This window comes from Nicotiana tomentosiformis, chromosome 4, assembly GCF_000390325.3.
Source record: "Nicotiana tomentosiformis chromosome 4, ASM39032v3, whole genome shotgun sequence".
NCBI classification, from domain to species: Eukaryota; Viridiplantae; Streptophyta; class Magnoliopsida; order Solanales; family Solanaceae; genus Nicotiana; species Nicotiana tomentosiformis.
The window spans coordinates 80,336,791-80,358,738 of record NC_090815.1 but is presented as its reverse complement, the minus strand read 5'-3'; the positions used below and the strand labels follow the sequence as shown (position 1 = coordinate 80,358,738).

The window sequence follows — 21,948 nt, the reverse complement described above, 5'->3', positions numbered from 1 at the left end:
AATGAACTCTGGAAAAAGAACTACCCGGCCCGCATAATGAATAAAATGGCTGAAGAGATGCTATGAACCTTTCTTAGAGAATGAGAAACAAATACACAAAATAAGTATAGGAGACCGTACTCAACATCTCACTGTTGCGGCGTGCAACCCGATCCAAAAATGATACCGTTACGGCATGCAACCCGATCCACACATAACAATAAATAAGGACGTAATCATCAAGCCATAATGCTTCTACCTATAGAATATCTAATATTGTCCATAAGCACGCTAAGTGCAAAAATACAACTCTGGGGAGACGGATAAAGCAATACGCCACAAAACCCAAGCACGACCAAGGTGCGATAAATGATCTGCATCTCGAGAGCCATCATGCTCATCTAATACCATAAGATACACGGTACTACAACATATGTGCAAATAATCAAGTCGTCTCAATCCGGGACAAACTCCCACAGTTCACAACCAAAGGACTAAGGCACCTTCTAGGCATAAACTCTCATATTAGCGACAGTACCAGAATCTCCATACTTGGTTTCAATATTTAACAATCAAGTGACTAACATGTCACACTTATGTAGATTTTCCCGTGGGATACTCTCCCACGACCTTTCGCACCAGGTAGAAAGTTTGCATGTCCATACTACCAATCGTTCTAATTCTGTAAAGTAAATCAAGAATCCATAAATCAATACACAATGCCACTTCTGCAGAACACCATTCTCAGGTGACACTAAAGAAAATGCCAGCTACTCTGAGCATCTGAATTCACCCCTGCTCATCCGAGCTCGTGACATTCTTATCAACACCAAACCGCAACCTTGATCCTCAACTTTCAAATTCCCATGTCGCTCACCATACCTATCATGCCGCTATGCGAGAATACACGAATTCAACATAACCCCAGAACTACCAGTAGAAACAAACACTACATTGGCTTAGAAACCTTTCACTTAGCTCATTTCAGAAGAGCTAATACAACACGCAACTGAATTCCCAAACCGTAGAAGAAATACAAACCTCAAGACGCGATCTCAGCCGCTGTGACACCTCCGGAATCCATTCACACAACAAGGTCATCTAAATCAAATACCTCCCAAATCAATCAAGTTATGGTGGCTGTCAAGCCTGCACGTACAACCACAAACCACACATATAACTTTACAAGCAGAAGGAACGGATCATTGCCACAATCATGCCAGTTCAATCATTACTAATCGACCCAACTTCTTTCAATTTACTCTTGACCTGCCTTGAAAATAATATTAGTTCCATTCACAACATAACGAACTCAATCTGCACTCATCCCGAGGGACCCGAATCGCTAGACCACATCGTCTTAATACCCATGAATCATCTCATACCCTTCTCAAATGCACAATAGCATCTCCAACTGGTACCCCCAGTTTGCAAGACCTTCCGTGAATCCGAAGTTATTTCTCCCTTTACTCCAATACTGCACCACATACTCGACGATGACATAGAACATTCCAAGTTCCGTTCGCAATCCACTGTAAAAACTCGATCCTTAACTACACAGCGGACCCGAAATCCTTAGACACTGCACTTTAATTCTTGAACCCACTAGGACCGTCGTTGAGAGTTACCTACTCTGACCTGATCCCGAACATCACCAAACTCCAACGCTCTACTAGCACATGAACACACTCTCGAAGAAGCAACCAGCTGAACTCTTTTTCGTGTACATTACATCCTTAAGAAGCATACACTCGGAGTCTTCCAAAATCCTACACCTCAATCGATAAGGCGAAGTATAGCACACATTTATCGAGTTCCTTATTCGACTTACTCCTGACATTTCCTTTTCCTTCATCATAAATAATCCATCAATACATCGATAATCAAAAACCGCACAAGCAGACAACCACGCGATCCAATCGTAGACGGTGGGGCTCCCCTACTTAACTTTAAACTACCATCACATACTGTAGAGCCCACAATGATTCCCCCTTCTCATTTACCATGATCACGTACCGTTAACCCGCCAATGTTTCTCGAAGTCCTTTGTTAAGTTTTTCATGAACATTTTGAATCATCAGTCATAATCACATATTCGACTTCTTACCGGGTAGCAAGTACTATTATTCGCAGAAGCTTCATCAACATCATGAAATCGCTAACCTTCTTACAGGAGATAACCCACCTGTGGAATTCCTTACCGATATCCCCCAACGACGCTGCACTGGATACAACTGCCACGTAATACAACTGCTCACAGCTGTGTGATTATTTTACTTCATGACTATTTTTAGGTTCCAATGACACCAATGAGAATCGTGCAAAAACAAATATCACTACGATATTTGAGAAAATATTAGTTTTTTTTCATGTAGTACAACAACAATAACATACCCAGTATTATCCCACACTGTGGGGTCTGGGGAGCGTAGTGTGTACGCAGACCTTACCCCTACCTTGTGAGGATAAAGAGGTTGATTCCAATAGACCTTCAGCTCAGGAAAGCATAAGCACCACATTAATAAAAATATAGACAAGAAGGGACAACACCAAAAGCCATATAAAAGCAGAATAAAGACAACAAGATAGTAAGGTGATCAACAATGAAAGAAAACAACGGTTAGTCATAAAAGCCTACTACCAACAGAAAGCGAGACTGCGTGCTAATACTATTGTTATGAACACTCTAGACTACCTACTCTACTACCCTAATCCTCGACATCCATACCTTCCTATCAAGGGTCATGTCCTCGATCAGCTGACACTGCGCCATGTCTTACCTAATCACCTCTCCCTACCTCTTCTTTAGCCTACCTCTACCTCTCTGTAGACCTTCCAATGTCAGCCTCTAACACCTTCTCACCGGGACGTCTGTGCTCCTCCTTCTCACATGACCAAATCACCTAAGCCGCACTTCCCGCATCTTGTCCTCAATAGGGGCCACACCCACTTTGTCGCGAATAACTTCATTTCTAATCCTATCTAACCTAGTGTGCCCACACATCCATCTCAACATCGCCATCTCTTCTACCTCATTTCATCTTTTTTCATGTAGTATTTCTTAATTAATATCTAACGATTATCTATAATTATCTAGAAGGTTTAAATTTTAAGATTATTTACATATAATTCAAATAACTCAGATATTTAATATGGTTAGTGATAAATATCAAAATGGAGTCATACTGGGAAAAAAAAAAAAAACAATCATTGGCTAAAGAATTATTTAAATTTTTAAATAGCCAACTAAAATGAGTTTTGAATTAAGGATAATATTTTTACTTACATTATTATAAAAATAATTATTATTGAAAAATAAAGTTTTAGAAACTGAAATTTTAAAATAGAAATATTTTTTGATAGATATCAACACACCGAATAAAAGTTCAAGTAGTAATAAAAGAATCAAGTCGTATGCAAAGAATCCTCCATAGTCTCAACCGTTGATTGCTTTGCCATAAATATGAGTTATTATTTTGCTTCCTGACTATTTTTAGGATCTAATGACACCGCTGAAAATGGTACCAGAAAATAAAATAGAATTATAACTAGAAAATTTGAGAAATGGTTAATCTTTTTCATGCAGTGTTTCTTAATTAATATCCAATGATCATTTATATTTATCAAGAAGGTTTAAATTTTAAGATTATTTACATATAATTCAAATAACTCAAATATTTAACATGGTTAGTGTCCGTGCATCCGCGCGGATGCTAATACTAGTTGTTTATATAATTACTTCTAACTTTGTACCAAATACGCAAAAGTAAAAAGTTTATGTTATACTTGTGTCCAAAAGAAAGGAGTCCGTGGATCATGTGCTTTAAATGGATACTTTTTCCTCTTTAAGATGAGAAAAAAAAGATGGGAAACACATGACACCATTATAACCTTTTTATGATAGACCAAAGCGTATATATATCTCATATCCTCGATCCTCTGTGGGGAAAAAAATGTTTGTTCTGAATCAACAATTAATACCATCAACCTTTGAAAATTTCGGGATAAAATTCGCTCAAAATCGAAAACAAGAATTATATGCAACTGACTTGCTTATTAGATAAATCAAACAACTTGGTCTAATACTAATAGGCGTGAAAGGTTTTGTTCCAACAGAGTTCCAAATGAGCATATTTTTTAATCATCTTCAGAATTTTCTATCTATGCGAAGAATCTTGTATCTATTCCTTAGAAAAATGGAATTTGTTCACTTTTTTTGTGGTCATAAAGGGGCACAAAAATACATAAGAACCCTAGAATTGAAAAGAAAATATAACTCCACTTCCTTTTAGAATTTTTTAAGCATCCTATTCTAGATTAGAACAGTTGACAATTAGATCTAGCCTTGTCCATTATTCTCATATCCGTGATTGACCTAAAGGAAGGTTTAGCTTGAAGAGTGAATTCTTTATCCAATTTCATCGATCTAACTTTTATTTCATAGGAAAAATTACTTTTCTCAACATTCGCTCATTTGAAAAGGTGAGATATATAGTATACGAAATTGAAAGCGTGGAATTTTCATAAACGAGCCTTACTTTCTCGAGAATATTAAAATATCGCGTGCCTTGCACAAACACATTACCATATTAAAAAAATATGCCAAGATGAAACGATCGAGTTTGAAAGAAATTTCACGATCTGCATGACTAATTTATGTACAACTATATTATCACATCAACACAATTCAAACTTAAAAATAAAAAAATAAATATATAAGTAATGGAGAAATATAATTAACACAAAATTACATCTTTTAGAAGATTTAACAAATAAAAATCTCGTTATTTTGACAAGCATCTAATGAAGCTTAATTATCGAATTTCAATAAGCTGATTATTCTTTTAAAGAAAACATAATGCTCTTATAGTATTTCTGAACATATTCTTACCATGTTTGTGGTGTAGCTGTACTCATTTCATATGTTTGCCTTTAATTTTCTATAGTGGAAGAATCCTCAAAAGCACGACTTAGAACCAGTCAAAGTCTAGTATTTTGGAATAATTAAGAACACATTTATTAAACACGACTCCCAACCCCGTCAAACACGATACAGGAGGACTAATTGCAAGAAATGTCTAGACGTTCTTTTGTTCTTTTCTATGTCATGTCTATTTCTTTCTTCTTTCTCGACAACTAACTTTGGCCTTCAACCAATCTAGTTAGCCTCAATTCTAAATTAGTTGATTCAATTATGTAAATCCTTAATTTGCATGTCGTCCGTCTATATTTCGTTTCATTTTAATACTACAGAATTTATCATATTTATTGTTAGATTATATTTACACTTAACGGTAATGTACTGACATCAGGGCTTGGGATAACTAGCTACACCTTCTGAAACTCATGTGTATATATATGATTGCCTTTTGATTTACGTTATGTCAAAAATCAAGATATTGACAATTTAAATCAAAACAAAGGCGGCAAGTTTAAAGTTTTTATTTAGAATTGAGGTATATATATATATATGCTTCACAGAATTAGATAAATGAATAGGTTGTCAAGCCAAGATTTCTTTAGGGGTAGCTCCTCCAAAGCCGGATATCAGTAAAGATGAATGAATATAGAGTACAAATGGCAACTGATGAAAGTTGAGTATCATGCCAGTAGCTTTGTGTAAACAACTTTTACACTATCAGTACAACGTAAAAAATCTTTTAACTGTCGATACACACAAGATAAACTCATAACAGTTAAACCCATATCTGAGGCAGTGTCATAAGTCAAGGTCAGCAGTGTCATAAGTCAATTTGTTATGGCTTCTTCTGCATGAAAACTGCCTACTAATGTTTGTAACTTCAATTCTAATTGGAACCATAAAATTAATCAATCCAAGCCACAATGATCATAAACTATGTCTATCTCATTTCTGTTCTATACTTGTCTTTCTTTTTTCATTTGGTGCGTTCCCAATTGCCCCCAGACCAAATTAATACCATGAGAAAGGTCTATGATATGCTTCAGAATGATACTGCTACTTCTTTTGTATGGGATAGGATTAATAAAAGTTCAAATCCATGTTCTTGGAAAGGAATTTCTTGCACTTCTAATAATTCTTCCATAACAAATATCTCCTTTTCATTGTTTTCAATTTCTAGCTCTGAGTTCTTGCCTGTTATTTGTCAAAAGATTGAAACTTTAGAGTCTCTTGATGTTTCCCAGAACCACTTAAGCTCACTCCCAAGTGGGTTCATTACTGGTTGTGGGGGAATTAGTGGGTTGAAATTGTTGAACTTTAGTAGGAATAAATTGGAGGGTTCTTTGCCTACTTTCACTGGTTTTGAAAAGTTGGAGTCTTTGGACTTTTCTCATAATAACTTGAATGGGAAAGTTGACTTGCAGTTGGGTGGATTGACATTGAACTCACTCAAGAGTTTGAACCTTAGCTACCACAATATTTCTGGTTCAGTTCCTACCAGTCTTGGAAAATTTAATCTTTTGGAGGAGCTTCAACTTTCTGCAATTTTTTCAAGGTGAATTCCCCGCTCAAATTGTGCACTTTGGCAACTTAACTTTGATTGACCATTCTCTTAACTCTCTATCTGGTGTCATTCCTGATAGATTAGGAGAACTTTCCAAATTGCAAGTTTTGATTTTATCAGCCAATAATTTGAGTGGCACAATCCCACAATCCATTGGGAATATCAAAACATTGACGCCTTTTGCTGCGAATCAGAATCGTTTTGTTGGAAATATACCCCTTGGTTTAAACAAGAACCTGAGGAATTTAGACCTCAGTTTTAACAGTTTAACTGGTATTATACCTCAGGACCTGTTATCCCCAATGAACTTGCAGTTTGTTGATCTGACTTCCAATAAGTTGGAGGGACCTGTTCCTACAAACTTGTCAATAAATTTGATTCGGTTGAGATTAGGGGACAATGCTTTGAATGGGTCGATTACTTCTGCTTCTTTTGGAAGCCTTCAGAGTTTGACCTACTTGGAGCTGGACAACAACCAGCTAAGTGGACCAATTCCTTCTGAATTGTGGAAGTGCCAAAACTTGGCGCTTTTGAACTTAGCCCAGAATAAGCTGAGTGGTATTATTCCAGTAGAGTTGGGTGATATTTCTAATCTTCAGGTACTGAGTCTTCAGTCCAATAACCTAGTTGGGGATATTCCGAGTAACATTTCGCAGTTAAATAGATTGCAGAGGCTCAATATCAGCTGGAATTCTTTGAATGGTACCATACTAAGTTCAATATCCAGTTTGAAAAAACCTCACAAACTTGAATTTGCAAGGGAATAAGCTAAGTGGTCAAATTCCGCCTGACATTAGTAACTTAAATTTTTTGTTAGAACTCCAACTTGGAGGGAACCAACTTGGTGGGGCTATTCCAGCTATGCCGTTAAGTTTGCAGATTGCTTTGAATCTCAGTCATAATCTCTTTGGAGGACCTATACCAATTACTCTATCTAGATTGACTTCATTGGAAGTTTTGGATCTCTCTTACAACAGGTTCTCAGGTCAGATTCCCGATTTTCTGCCTAAAATGGGAGGATTAACTAGGTTAGCGCTTTCAAACAATCAACTCTCTGGAATTCGTCCGGAGTTTGAAAGCTTTGTCATTGTTGAGACAAGTGGAAATAGGGGTCTGATCTATCCTTCCCCAATTGCAAAATTAGAAAACAATGAGAAAAAGGGCAAGACATTGTCATCAACCATAGTCCTCCTCTTTGTTTTAGGTGGCTTTGTTTTTGGTATATTTGCAATTATTTGTATCCGCTACGTTGTTTTAAAGAGCTTGCACAGAACTGAGTTTTATTGGATCACTGATGATGACCTCCACAAGTCTCAAATTAAATTGTCCAAGACCATGGCTGCAATTTGTAGGACAATTAACGTTATGCAAAGCAATGAATTCTACACATACTACAAGGTTATGATGCCTTGTGGTATATACTATTGATTCAAGAAGATTGAGAGGCAGAGCAAGTCATTTAACTTGCTTAGCTTTGAAAGATTCAAACAAGGGCTTGTCAATATAGGTCACCTTAGCAATTAAACCATGTCCCCCCCCCCCCCCCTGCTTATGTTGTGGAATCTGATACGGCATGTATCTTTTATGAATATCCTCAACATGGAACCCTCTTTAACCTGCTTCATGGAAGATGTGATGACAGTATTTTAGACTGGAAAAGTCGTTTCACCATAGCAGTTGGCGTTTGTAGAGGTTTAGCTATCTTACATGGAGGCTCTCTCTTTAGCGATCCGATCATCCTCCTCTATGTTTCAACAAGCAGCATCTTTATGAAACATTTGCACCAGCCCTTAATTGGAGATATTGAGCTTGGGAGGGCAATTAATCCTTCAGAATTTGCTGTAGCAGTGGGATATGTTCCTCCAGGTAAACTGATCCTTACGTGGTTTTTAAGATAGCGACTTGATTCATTTGTTAAATTATAAATTATCACTTAAATGAATGCTCTTTATTCCTGTGTTTTCATAAAATCTTCTACTTATCTACGTAACAATCACTCACTTCACTCAACATACTATTTCTCCTATATTTGAGAAGGCAATAGAGACTCTTTTAAGGATTCAAGAATTCCATTATTTGATTGTAAATCAAGAAATTTAATGGTTCGTTGCATCTTGAGAGTATGAAGCCAACAACTATATCTACTTGGGTAGGACGACAACCACAAAAAAGACATTATCTTGTCAATATTGGGAAAATTAACCACCACTGAAATAATATTCACGGTATACGACTATAATAAATGCGGATTACTAAAATATTGTAACCAACGTTAATAATAAGAGAAACAAGGACACCGAGATTTTTACGTAGAAAACCCTTCTGAATAAGGAAAAAACCATGGCCCGAGAGTAGCAACTAATTTCACTATAGCGAGGATTTTACAATTTGTGGTACCAAGTAAAATACTCCAAGACCACTAAACACTCAAAAGAAATAACCCTCTTTTGAATTTTCCACCTCACTACAATACCGCTCAAACTCTATATTTTTCCTCAGAGAGTATTTTGCTTCTTACTCTATAAATCACTCTCTTTCTCTTTGTTTTGGTGTGATTACAAATGAAGGTAGAGGCACCTATTTATAGTTGAAGAATGCTCATATTAATGTATGCAATGACATCAATATTCAATTCAAAAGCTAGTTTCCCAAATTGAACTTCTAAATTGGTTGACTTGACAAAACCAAAAATAAAAAGCTCCATCTTCTTTCACATGGGCCATGGGATGGACCCAATAAATCTCCCCCTCCAGTCTCATGCACCTGAAGGAGGTAACACCGGAGTTTCTAGTTTGAGTGCATGCCGACAAGTTCTTTGCATAGCTCGAACTTATCTCTTGGTACCACCTTGGTCAGCAAATCTGAAGGATTCTCACTTGTATGGATCTTCTTGACCTGCATAGATCCATCCTATATCCTTTCTCGAATCCAGTGATATCTCACGTTGATATGCTTCATCCTTGCATGATACATGGTGTTTTTGCTCAGGTCTATTGCACTTTGACTGTCACAATAGACGACAAACTCCTTTTGATGTAATCCAAGCTCTCGAAGGAACTGTTTCAGCCAAACCATCTCCTTTCCAGCTTCAGTAGCAGCAATATACTCTGCTTCAGTTGTAGAGAGTGCAACACACTCCTGCAACTTCGACTGCCATGATATAGCTCCCCCTGAAAAAGTGAACAGGTATCCTGTAGTAGATTTACGATTATCAAGATCACCTGCCATATCAGCATCTGTGTAGCCCTTCAAGACTGGATCTGATCTCCCAAAACACAAGCATTCATCTGAGTTTCCTTTTAGATACCTAAGTATCCACTTCACAGCTTCCCAATGTTCTTTTCTGGGATTATCAAGAAACCTACTAACAATACCGACAGCATGAGCAATATCAGGTCTGGTACATACCATTGCATACATCATGCTCCCGACGGCAGATGAATATGGAACTTTAGCCATACTTTCTTTATCTTCCTTTATTGTAGGACACATTGTCTTGCTCAACTTTATATGACCAGCAAGAGGCGTGCTAACTGGTTTAGCACTCATCATTTTGAAGTGTTTAAGTATATGTTTAATATACTTATGCTATGACAGCAATAACTTACTATTTGTCCTATCTCGGATAATCTCCATTCCTAGAATTTGTCGTGCTGGACCCAAGTCTTTCATGTCAAATGACTTGGACAAATCTTTGTTCAACTTGGCAATCAACTTCTTGTCTTGTCCTACAATTAGCATGCCATCCACATATAACAACAAGATGATAAAGTTATTGTTAGAGAATTTCTTATAGTATACACATGGATCTATAAAAAAGTCTTTTTGTACGTTTGACTTCTCATGGATGAGTCAAACTTCTTGTACCACTGCCTAGGCACTTGTTTCAGCCCATAAAGGCTCTTTTTCAACTTGCACACCATGTGTTTCTTCGCCTTTACTTCAAAACCTTCTGGCTGCTCCATATAGATCTCTTCTTCCAAATCTCCATGCAGAAACGCAGTTTTCACGTCCAACTGCTCCATTTCAAGATATAGGCTAGCTGCCAAGCTAAAGATTGTTCGCATAGAAGTCATTTTGACAACAGGTGAGAAAATTTCATCAAAATCAATACCTTTCTTCTATTCAAAACCTTTTACTACCAATCGAGCTTTGTGTCTGACCAGCTTGTCGTTTCATCTTTCTTGAGCTTAAAGACCCACTTGCACTTAAGCGGTCTTTTGCCTTTTGGAAGTTCAACCAGTTCGTACGTATCATTCTTCTGTAAAGAATTCATCTCTTCTTGCATGGCTTCCATCCACTGGATTTGTTCCGGATGAGATAGCACCTCCTTGAAATTCTCTGGCTCCCCCTTATCAGTGACGAGGATATACTCCGAAGAAGGATACCTTGTGGACTCTACCTTCTCTCTTTCAGATCTTCTCAAAGGTTGTTATCCTTCTTCTTCTTCTTGTTTCTCTCCTTCTTCCTCTTGTGGACTAGGGTACTCCCCCTACTCAGCAACCTCTTCATCTACACCTTCTGTGTGCCATTCTTCACATGTGGAAGGATTACGTACAGGTACAGTAGGAGTAGTAACAAAGTTTAGTAACTGTACCATTATCATTTTTGGTCTTTGTTGATTGATCACTATCAATCCCGACCACATCTTCTCTGAAGATCACATCTCTGCTTCTGATGATCTTTTTCCTTTCTAGGTCCCACAATCTGTAGTCAAACTCTTCATCTCCATAACCGATAAAGATGCAGGGAATAACTTTGTCATCCAGCTTCGTTCTCTGCTCCTTCGGCATATGTGCAAAAGCTTTACATCCAAACACTTTCATATTAGGACATCTCTTTGTTGGTCTAGACTTTCTCTGGAATGTCAAACTCCAATGGAACTGATGGACTTCTGTTAATAAAGTAACAGGTTGTGCAAGTTTCTTTACCCCAAAATGACTTAGGTAGTTTTGCCATTTTGAGCATACTTCTCACTTTTTCGACAATAGTGCGATTCATCCTTTCAGCTACACCATTGTGTTGTGGGGTTCCAGGAACTGTCTTCTCATGTTTGATTCCATGGCTTGAGCAGTAGTCTTCAAACTCTTTTGAAGTATACTCTCCTCCATTGTCTGTCCTAAGACGCTTTTATTTTTTACCTGACTCCCTTTCCACCAGAGCATGGAATTTCTAAAATACTTGAAATACCTGGTCTTCGGTTCTCAAAAAATAAACCCACAATTTCGGTGAAGCATCATCAATAAATGTGAGAAAATATTTGTTACCTCCCATTGATTCTACATCAATTGGACCACAAACATCAGAATATACTAAATCAAGTATATTCAATTTTTTTCCATAACGATACCTTGTGTTGTTTTCCAAATAAACAATAATCACAAGAATTCAGAGTTGAACCTTTTGCAAATGAGATGAGTGACTTTTTGGATAGGATCTGCAGTCCCTTCTCACTCATATGGCCAATCTCCGGTGCCATAAATCTGCAGGCGTATCATCTACAGCCGCATGTAATCCATCTTCACATATCTCAGTGGTTGTCTTGTACAATGTGTAGGGAGAAACACCTTTAGCAATCACCAATGATCCCTTGGTGAGTCTCCACTTCCTATTGGCGAAGTGATTCTCGTACCCGTCTCGATTTAGAGCGATCCCTGAAATCAAATTCATTCGCAGATCTGGTACGTGCCGCGCATCTTTTAAAACTAATGTGCATCTTTGAGTGACTGGTATTTTCCATCTTAACCATTCCAAAGTCTCCTGATTTGTATCTCAGAAGAATTCTCTTACTGGTGTGGCATGATAGGAAGCTGTTGTGTCAACCACCCATTCTGACTCTTGGCTTGCTAAGTGCATGCATTTCTCCTCCTCGTGAACGAAAAGAACCACAGAATCATCGTTCTGCACTACAACCGTTGTGTTGTCATCATTCTTCTGGCCACTGCTCTCGCATAGACCTTTCTTTGGGCAATCCCTTTTGAAGTGACCGGGTTGACCGCAACTGTAGCAATTTCTACCCTTTGACCAGTTCCTGGACTTTCCACGAGCTTTGGATTTATCACGGCTACTCGATGCTCTATAAAAACCTCTTCCTTTGTTTTCCATGATAAGAGCCTGCCCCTGATTTTTGGGCTTCTTTCTCATCTTATCATTGAGTAGGATAGCTGATGTGACCTCCTTTAAATCGATGGTATCTCTATCATGCAGGATGGTTATTGTCAAATTATCATAGGAAGATGGCAACGAGTTTAGAAGCATGATAGCCTTATCTACTTTAGTGATTGTTTCTCCAAGGTTTGCCAGCTGCGTGATTAATCCATTGAACATATTTAAATGGGACAAGAAATTTGTACCTTCACTCATATGGATGGCATAAAGTTACTTTCTCAAAAATAACTTGTTTGTTAAGGATTTGGACATGTATAGACTTTCTAGTCTTTTCCAAATACCACATGCACTATTTTCATCCCCGACATTATTGAGTACTTCATCGGACAAGTGCAGTCTGATTGCACAAGCCGCCTTTTTATCCATGTCTGCCCATTCCTCGTCTTTTATGGTTTCCGGCTTTGCCTCTTTTCCATCTAGTGCAATGTCTAACCCTTGTTGGATGAGCAGGTCCTTCATCCTTATTTGCCATAGGGAGAAACTGTCATTACCGTTGAATCTTGTTACTTCATATTTTACTCCTGACATATGTTTTTGTCACAGAGTAAAATTGACTGTAAATAATATTTCTGTGAATGAGTAGAACATGTGCTCTAATACTAGTTGTTGGGAAAATTAACCCCCACAGAAATAATATCCACGGTATACGACTATAATAAATACGAATTACTAAAATATTGTAACCAACGGTAATAATAAGAGAAATAAGGACACCAAGATTTTTACGTAGAAAACCCTTCTGAATAAGGGAAAAACCACGGCCCGAGAGGAGCAACTAATTTCAGTAAAGCGAGGATTTTACAATTTGTGGTACCGAGTAAAATACTCCAAGACCACTAAACACTCAAAAGAAATAACCCTCTTTTGATTTTTCCACCTCACTACAATACCGCTCAAACTCTCTATATTTTTTCTCACAAAGTATTTTGCTTCTTACTCTGTAAATCACTCTCTTTCTCTTTATTTTGGTGTGATTACAAATGAAGGTAGAGGCACCTATTTATAGTTGAAGAATGCCCATATTGATGTATGCAATGACATAAATATTCACTTCAAAAGCTAGTTGCCCAAATTAAACTTCTAAATTGGTTGGCTTGACTAAACCAAAAAAAAAAAAGTTTCATCTTCTTTCACATGGGCCATGGGATGGACCCAATAGTCAATAAAGCATGACGAACCAACTTTCATTTTCTTAGTGTTTATTACTTTAGGGACTTCATTTATAGTTCCTTTCGTTATAATTCTTTGTAAGAGACCAGCTCATTGAATCTTACTCCTTTAAAATGTAAGACACCATGTCCACCAATGAGCAACTCTGTATTTTGCTTTCCTTCTGTTTTTAAATAGAACTACACAAGAAATAACACAAATTTCATGTCTAATTCCAATGATCTAACATGATTCCGAAAAATCCAGTTCCAACATTACTTCAGTGTTTTATACAAAGTCCTGTTTTGAACCACCTGGAATGATTTTTTATGTAATTTTGTATTTGCAGAATATGCATATGTGATGAGAGTAACTGAGGCTGGTAATATGTATAGCTTTGGGGTGATAATGCTTGAGCTGCTAACTGGAAAACCAGCCATTAGTAAAGGAATGGAGTTGGCTAAGTGGGTATTAAGCAAGTCAATCCAGCATGAAGATTTGGGTGAAATTCTTGACAGCAGAGTGAGTGGAAAATCTATTCAAGTTCACCAACAAATGCTTTTAGTGCTTGAAATTGCTCTGCAATGCTTAAGTGTCTCCTCAAGTGAAAGACCTGATGCCAAAGAATTACTAGAGACTAGGGGTGGGCATCGGTCGGTTCGGTCGGTTAGTATGAAAGTACGGTTCGGTTTATCGGTTTTCGATTTTGTAATATTAATAACCAAACCAAACTGAAGTATTTACGGTTCGGTACGATTTTTTCAAAGTTCGGTTCGGTTATTTTCGATTTAGTTATTCGGTTATTAACGGTGCAAGATTTTTAAGTGTTGATCCATAATAGCTCTGGAAGTGAATTCCTTAGGAATAATGTTTCGAATTAGTTCCTCTTATGCCAGTTTACTCGAGGAAATGTGTCATTTTGGTCCGTTGGCGCCTGGCGGTCTTCAGGGAAAAAAGCTGAGAACATATGTTCTTTTATAATAGATTTATGTGTTTGCCCACTCACAAGTTTCATCACTCAATCATTCCATGTTTAAAATGCCTGCACAATTACGGTAATTGTCAAACATAACAAAATCAACTCTAACTATTACATGCACATCCATATCAGATTTGAATCACCTGTTATCTCTCACTGCAAATAAGAAAATACCTCAACTTTTTTTTAAAATGTCAAACATAACAAAATCGACCTATAACTACTGATATTGACCCATTATACAGAAGCATGCAACATCTACTCTAACGCCTCCACACTCCACTCAATAAGAACATTTAAAGATGGGAAGCTAAAACTATCAGCAGAAGCCCACCCCTAAATGCAGATGCTAGACACTTGATTCAACATAGCAACTAGCAACTAGCAAGGGCTTTTACATTAAAGTAAAAAAAAATAATATGCAAACCCAGAAGGACGAGGCATGGAGGACTGGAGGCGACGAGCGGCAGAAGAGGAAGAGAGGCATCACAGTAGGCGGCTAGGCGCAACAGCAGCAAGCGACGAAAGGAGGAAGGAAAGTGAGGACTCAAGAACCCTAATTAGAACTAAGACAGTTTCTATTTTCTAATTTCTAAAGAAGTATACTAGGAAAGTAACTTAAGTAGATTGTAGGAATGTAGGGTATTGGGTAAATTGGGATTCAGATTTGTGAATGGGTTTTGGCTAAATTGGGCTAAAAAGAAGGTGGCCAGGTGGGCGAGCCCATATGTTCAAAAGTGATAACCCAAACCCAATAATTAATATCCTATATTTCTCAACTCTCATACCCAAACTTCAGTTTTTCGGTTTAACCGAAAACCGAAATACTAAAACCGTTAACCGCACCGAATTCCGAAATTTAATAATTTATAAACCGCACACCAACCGAATAACCGATTAAACCGACACCGAAAAATCGAAATTTACGGTTCGGCCGGTTTTATCGGTTCGGCCGGTATTATGCCCACCCCTACTAGAGACATTGCTAACCTTGGGCCAGCAGTTTGGTATTTAATCACAGATATTGTAAGTCCAGGCGCAGCTAAACCCCAAAGCAACTAAAGCCTAGGCTTTAGGGCCCAGAAAATATAGGGCCCCAAATATTATTCATTTTACTCCTATAATTCTTTATAATAGTAAGTAAATCCTTTTATCAACCATTTGCTATGTCAATAATCATTTTGGCATAGTCCAAACATTATGCTATTTTTCAGGGCGAATTTAGTTGAGCTATAACAAATGAATGACATGCACTTAAATAACTTTCTCCTTCATTCTTCTTATTCTCTTCAACTTAGATTAATTTTCACTTTACAATAGCTTCTGAGCATACCTTGAGCTAATTAGTTTCATATTGATTTTTGGACTTATTTTATAATAAAAGTACTACGAAAAAATATCCAAGCAGAAGATAATACTTTAATTGATATACTCAGTGAAATAAAAGATTTAACTTTTTTCATATGCCTATATAATATTTCTCATAGAAAAATAAAGGCATTTCCCCCAAAGGCCTCTAATAACGATTCAGCTTTAGGTCCCGTACTCCGTCAAGCCGCCACTGATTGTAACATTGTTCTACCTCATGTCTTTATTATCTGTCTTTTGAGGTATTTGCATACCTCTCGAGAAAGATATTTAATAGCCTTATTCATAAGAATATGTGTCTAAGCTACCCTATTGCGTGTGAGTAAATTCTTTTCATCTTCCTATTGGTTAGGAGGCAGGAGAATAGGAGGAACTATCTGAACAAATTTCTCACTCTCCTTTAGCCTTGCTGGGATCTACAAAGCTTTGGGAGGTGATATCTTGTGCTCCTCCTAAATAGGCTCTCCCGCTTGCTTGGCTACTCTCACTTGGGTCCTTAGTCCTTACCGACATCTACTACGGGCGGCCCCTGGGCCTTTGGTCTATCTGATGCTGCATATGACACAACGAAAGTCTCAATCTTGGATCCTCTGCCCACGGATCTGGTCCTTGTCATATGGCATAAGCACAATCTACGCTTCTTTGGCTCTAGACACTTATAGACATTAAAAGAATCCTAAAATGACATATATTAGAAAGCCTAATATCCTTCCACATAGTCACTGGTTATAGATATGGCGCTCAACGTATATTCATTTTAGAGATCCCATTAAGACACTAGTCTATGACTCACAAGAAAATCAATACTATGATACCAAGTTTATCACACCCTAACTAGGGGTTAGCGAGTTTGCTTAATATTCTCATCGTCTAACCTCACATAAAATAATTCATATGCTAAATCAAATTCAAAGAATGTCATAAGCATCGTAACTAATCAACTCAACAGAGGAGACACAATTTTACCGTTAGGAGTAACACAGAAGTTCCCAACCATAATCTCTAACTTCCGGCGTTTGTGGTCTAAGTAAGTTTTTTGTCTACTCTAACCTACCGGTAGACAATTAGACGATACCATCTAGCTGAATTTATGCCTTGCACTTGTTGGTACGCTCACATAAGTCCAACATTTGCTACGAGTCTTTTCAATATTTACGGGGTTCTGTATATTAATAGAAAATGTAGATAACTTCTAGGTTTTGCGAACCTAACTTATTTATTAATGTAAGGAGACGAGTCTAAATGAGCTAAATAGATGGTGACGATTCACATAGTTGACCCTTACTAGCTTGAGATTGAGGCTTAGTTGTTTTTGTTGTATATAAATGTACTTGTCTTTGAGATATTTCTTTTTACAAAATTTCATATGTTTAATTTTATAATATTTGTTTATGTCCTCCTTTAGGCTTTAGAGAGGATATATGTATCAGGTTCTAATACAAGTCTTCATAGAATGAGACTAAAGCAAGGGGTGCTGGAAAGGATTAAACTGGAAAATTACCTACTCCCTCTGTTCACTCTTAAATGTAAGTATTCTAAAAATAAATTTTTATTTTTACTTGTCATTTTTCGCATATCAAAAATAATTTATTTTTCCTCTTTTGCCTTGACATTAATTACTCATGCCAAATCATTTTTCAAATCCATTAAGACTATACACCAATTAATATGGGTATCATGGTAAATTTTACACTTTATTTATTATTTCTTAAAGGGTGTGCAAAGTCAATAATGGACAAGGAAAATTGAACGGAGGGAGTAATAGTTTAGTTAGACAAGGTTGTTTCCGTAGTTTGCACCTTACTGTGACAGTACTCGGTCATATGCACAAGGTAGTAAAGAGGATACAGCGAGTGCATCAGATACCTGCACGAAGAAACAACAAAGAACATCGGTAAAACATTGATCAATCCTCATTTAGTTATAAGATTAAATGACACTCTACAGCTTCAGAAACCAGCTAAATAGTAAGAATCGACGATATATCCCTCTATCCATGAGTATCTATTCTATCTATAAATGTAGAGGATCTCTCTATAGAAATAGATTTCGTTTATGGAATGATATGATCGACTAACCATAGCCGATATCAGCTAAACTGGACTTCTGTTGGATCAAGTCTTTCGGGAAGCTTGTCAATAAAATCTCATTCACCAAAACCGTATCTTATGCTCCGTTTTGCACCCCGAACTTGTTATTCCTTGATGGATGAAGAACAAATCATCATTGACTTGAAAGAATATTTCAAAAGAAGAAAAAACGTCATAAGTTGGGTGAATACTCAACATGAAAACCAGTTCAGTAAAATAACACAGCAAAGGGATTCAAACTTGTCACCAAGAAGCTGGAAGAGATAGTATACACAATAATGTTATGTGTACAACTTCACCGGGTAGCTGGAAAGGTTTACATTTCTCTTTACACTAAAGGCTCAAATGAAACAAAAAAGAATTTTAGTACTCATATCCGATATCATTCTTTAATCTATGAAACAATCTTTTTTTAATCAAGAATCTATGAAACAATCTTCTATTTCTCTCATTTCAAATTGCCAAGAAAAGGCAAAATGGTTTTGCCTCTGAAGCTCGTTCCCTTTAGCCCTCAATCCATCCTCCGGCTTGCAATTTTTTTCATCATGGTTCTCGATAACACACCCACAGCAAGGTTGTGGAGCCAGTGCATCATGAAACCATCTTAGCTCGTTGCGACTTCTATCCATCTCCTTTGGCATCCGTACAGTTGTTTATCTTGATGTCATTATACTTGAAATGCAGATGTATTCACCCTTATACAAACCACTACTACCAAAGGTATGTCATCTTTTTATCTAGGACTAGCGAGATCGATCTCGGAGTTTCTTATAGCAGGATGAGCCTCAGTACAGTACCTTTAAAACCACTTCCAAATCATCTAGTTGGAACAGACAGTAATCACGGATCAGTATGCCGCGGTGAATATATACCTGGGCCCTGCACACACTGCCCGTCACACCCTGGAAATTGGTTTCACCCGAAGCATCGGATCAATGATCACCCATGACTTCTGTGGAACACTAGTGCCACAAAGGCCTTTGGTGGTCTTAATGCCCAACGATGAACTCATACACATTGGCATTGACGTCAATTGAACTGCACCCAGGTGACTTCTTAACACCTAAATCTCGCATAGTTCCTCTGACCTTTGATACATCTTCCCATCTGCCAGCAGATGCATAGGTGTTTGCCAGAAGCGTATGAGTGCTAGAATCATAAGATTCAATCTCCATAAGCAGTTTAGCCACACGTTCACCGACATCAACACTGCCGTAAATTCTGCAGGCACTGAGCAAAGCCCCATATATTGGAATTATAATCTCATTGTCTTTTTTCGGTATCATAGATATCGTTTCTTCAGCTTCTCTTAAGAGCCCAGCACGACCAAGTAGGTCAATCAGACAACCATAATGTTCTAACTTTGGCTGAATCCCATAAATCCTACTCATTGAGTGGAAATACCTGCGGCCTTCCTCTACCAAGCCCCCATGGCTGCATGCACTCAACACTCCGATAAACGTGATATCATCGGGGCAAAATCCACCTTGTTCCATTTGTGAGAACAGTTCCAGTGCTTTCTTCGTGTTCCCGCTCATGGCTAACGCACAAATAATTGAAGTCCATGATGCAGTATCTTTCTCTTTTAATCCATCAAATATTTCCATCGATTTTTCTATGCAACCACACTTTGCATACATCTCTATAAGGGCAGTACCAACAACTGCAGTAATAGCTATTTTGTTTTCCTTCATGTAATCACGAATCCATTCCCCTTGTTCAAAGGCTCCTATCTGAGCACAACCAGTGAGAAGAGCAACCAGTGTGTATTTATCAGGTTTAATCCTTTGCATTTGCATCGTACGAAACATATTCATTGCATCATCAACACGGTTGAATTGCACATACCCATTAATCATAGTTGTCCACAGAACTAGATCCCTTACCGGACTCCTCTCAAAAAGTTTTCCAGCTTCATCCAATTGACCGCGATTAACATACCCAGAAACCATACTAGTCCAACATATAACATTTTTCGTTGGCATATCATCAAAAATCTGCCTAGCCACCATCAAGAATCCACACTTAGAATACATGTCCACTAATGCATTCCCAATAATAACGCTAAACCCAAGCTCTTCAACAACGTATCGATGAATTTCTTTACCAAGTTCCAAGCTTTTCAATGCAGTGCAAGCTGACAAAGTACTCACAATTGTCGCTTCGTCAGGCTTAACACCACTTTTCTCCCGCATCTTCATGTAAACTCCAACAGCATCCCCATACCTACCACATCTCACAAATCCAGAAATCAATATATTCCATGCGACCGAATCTCTGTGAGTCATTTCATCAAACACTTTGTTCAAGCTCGTCACACAACCAAACAGACCATACATATCCATAACAGAATTACCAACATAGTTATCAAACCAAACACCGGATTTCAACACATAGCCATGAATCTTTTCACCTTCCTTAACCATTTTCAACTCACCAATAGCTTTAAACACAAACGGATAAGTAAAACTATCAGGACACAAGCCACCTATTCTTAATTCATCAAACAAGAAAAGGGGTTGTTTAAATTGACCATTTTTCACATATCCTTTAATCATTACATTGTACATGAACAATGTACGGCTGTGACAATAAGTGAAGATTTTCTTGGCGTAATTAAAGTCTCCTCCTTGGAGTGTATCAGTTGTAAAAGCTAAAAGCTTGTGTAAAATGCCAATGCGTTTGTGGAAATTGAGGATGATGACTTGGGCATGGATTTGTTTGAGCTGTGTAATGGATTTGCATGTCTTTAGAAGTTCAATGCATGTTTTAGTGTCAAGTGTTTCTTTTGGTGAACAATTGATGAGAGTTGAGAAGCTAGTAAGTTTATTAATGGAACGACTAGAAATTAACCTTATTGAACACATTATAGGAGTTTAGTGTAGAATAGAACGCATTATAAGTAGTTGAAGGCAATTTTAATAGGTGATAGGACTCTAAGGACTTGAAGTAATTGTAAAAGATTGAGCGACAAAGCAACTTCAATAAATAAGTCGTACGCTGAACTAATCCAAGTTAATCCATAAGTAGGTTCGGGATACCAAATAGCTATACTAAAAAGAAACAATCAATTAATTTTTTATTTGATTATAAGGGCAGGGGTAAGGTTGCATACGCTCTACCCTATCCACACCTAACTTGTGTGATTTTACTGAGTTGTTATTATTTTTTTTAAAAATAATAATAGTATATTATTTAGAAACAATTAATTTTACACATTTTATTTTACCTTAGTTAAAACCTTTGACAACTACGCAAATATAAAAATATCGTGTTTAAGATCACACGTTTAAAAAGTGTCATAACCAAATATATTTAAGATCATATATTTCTTTCTTAAATTTCGTGTAAATGCAAATTACATCACATAAATTGAAATAAAAGAATAATTGGGTAGCACCCGTAGATTGTTGTGGCACATGTAATTTATCTTGTAGACCAAGAAAAACGCTCACTTAAAACACCAGTTTGAGGCGTTGTGTATACAATTAGTCACTTGTATTGATCGCGTTAATTCTTTAAAACTTAGCAAAAAGTTGTGCATACTCTTACCAAAGAGTACACAAAATGCATCTCATATCTACTTGTAAACGAGTTCATGTAACATAAAGTATGAGATTTTCTTTTTCTAACTAATTAATGTTTTGGCACCTTTAATTTCTGATCAACGATGATTGTGTACTTTATGTGATTCTCAAATCGGTCTTTTCTTATTAATGAAAGTTTGTTA

At 37.3% G+C, this 21,948-nt stretch overlaps 1 protein-coding gene and 1 pseudogene across 1 annotated transcript; one reads left to right on the top strand and one right to left on the bottom strand.

Moving 5' to 3' along the window:
- Positions 1 to 5,500: 5,500 nt before the first annotated feature.
- On the top strand, positions 5,501 to 14,605 carry LOC104101359 (leucine-rich repeat receptor-like tyrosine-protein kinase PXC3; annotated as a pseudogene).
- A 3,882-nt stretch (positions 14,606 to 18,487) lies between these two features.
- Positions 18,488 to 21,143, bottom strand: LOC104101358 (pentatricopeptide repeat-containing protein At1g31430). Its single transcript, XM_009608796.4, has one exon. The coding sequence runs from the start codon at positions 21,083 to 21,085 to the stop codon at positions 19,208 to 19,210; it is 1,878 nt and encodes a 625-aa protein (XP_009607091.1). The 5' UTR covers positions 21,086 to 21,143; the 3' UTR covers positions 18,488 to 19,207.
- Positions 21,144 to 21,948: the final 805 nt, after the last annotated feature.

Bases quoted from the DNA above. Each gene is read 5' to 3' on its own strand.
- LOC104101358 (XM_009608796.4), bottom strand. From the start codon at position 21,085: ATGTGTTCAATAAGGTTAATTTCTAGTCGTTCCATTAATAAACTTACT.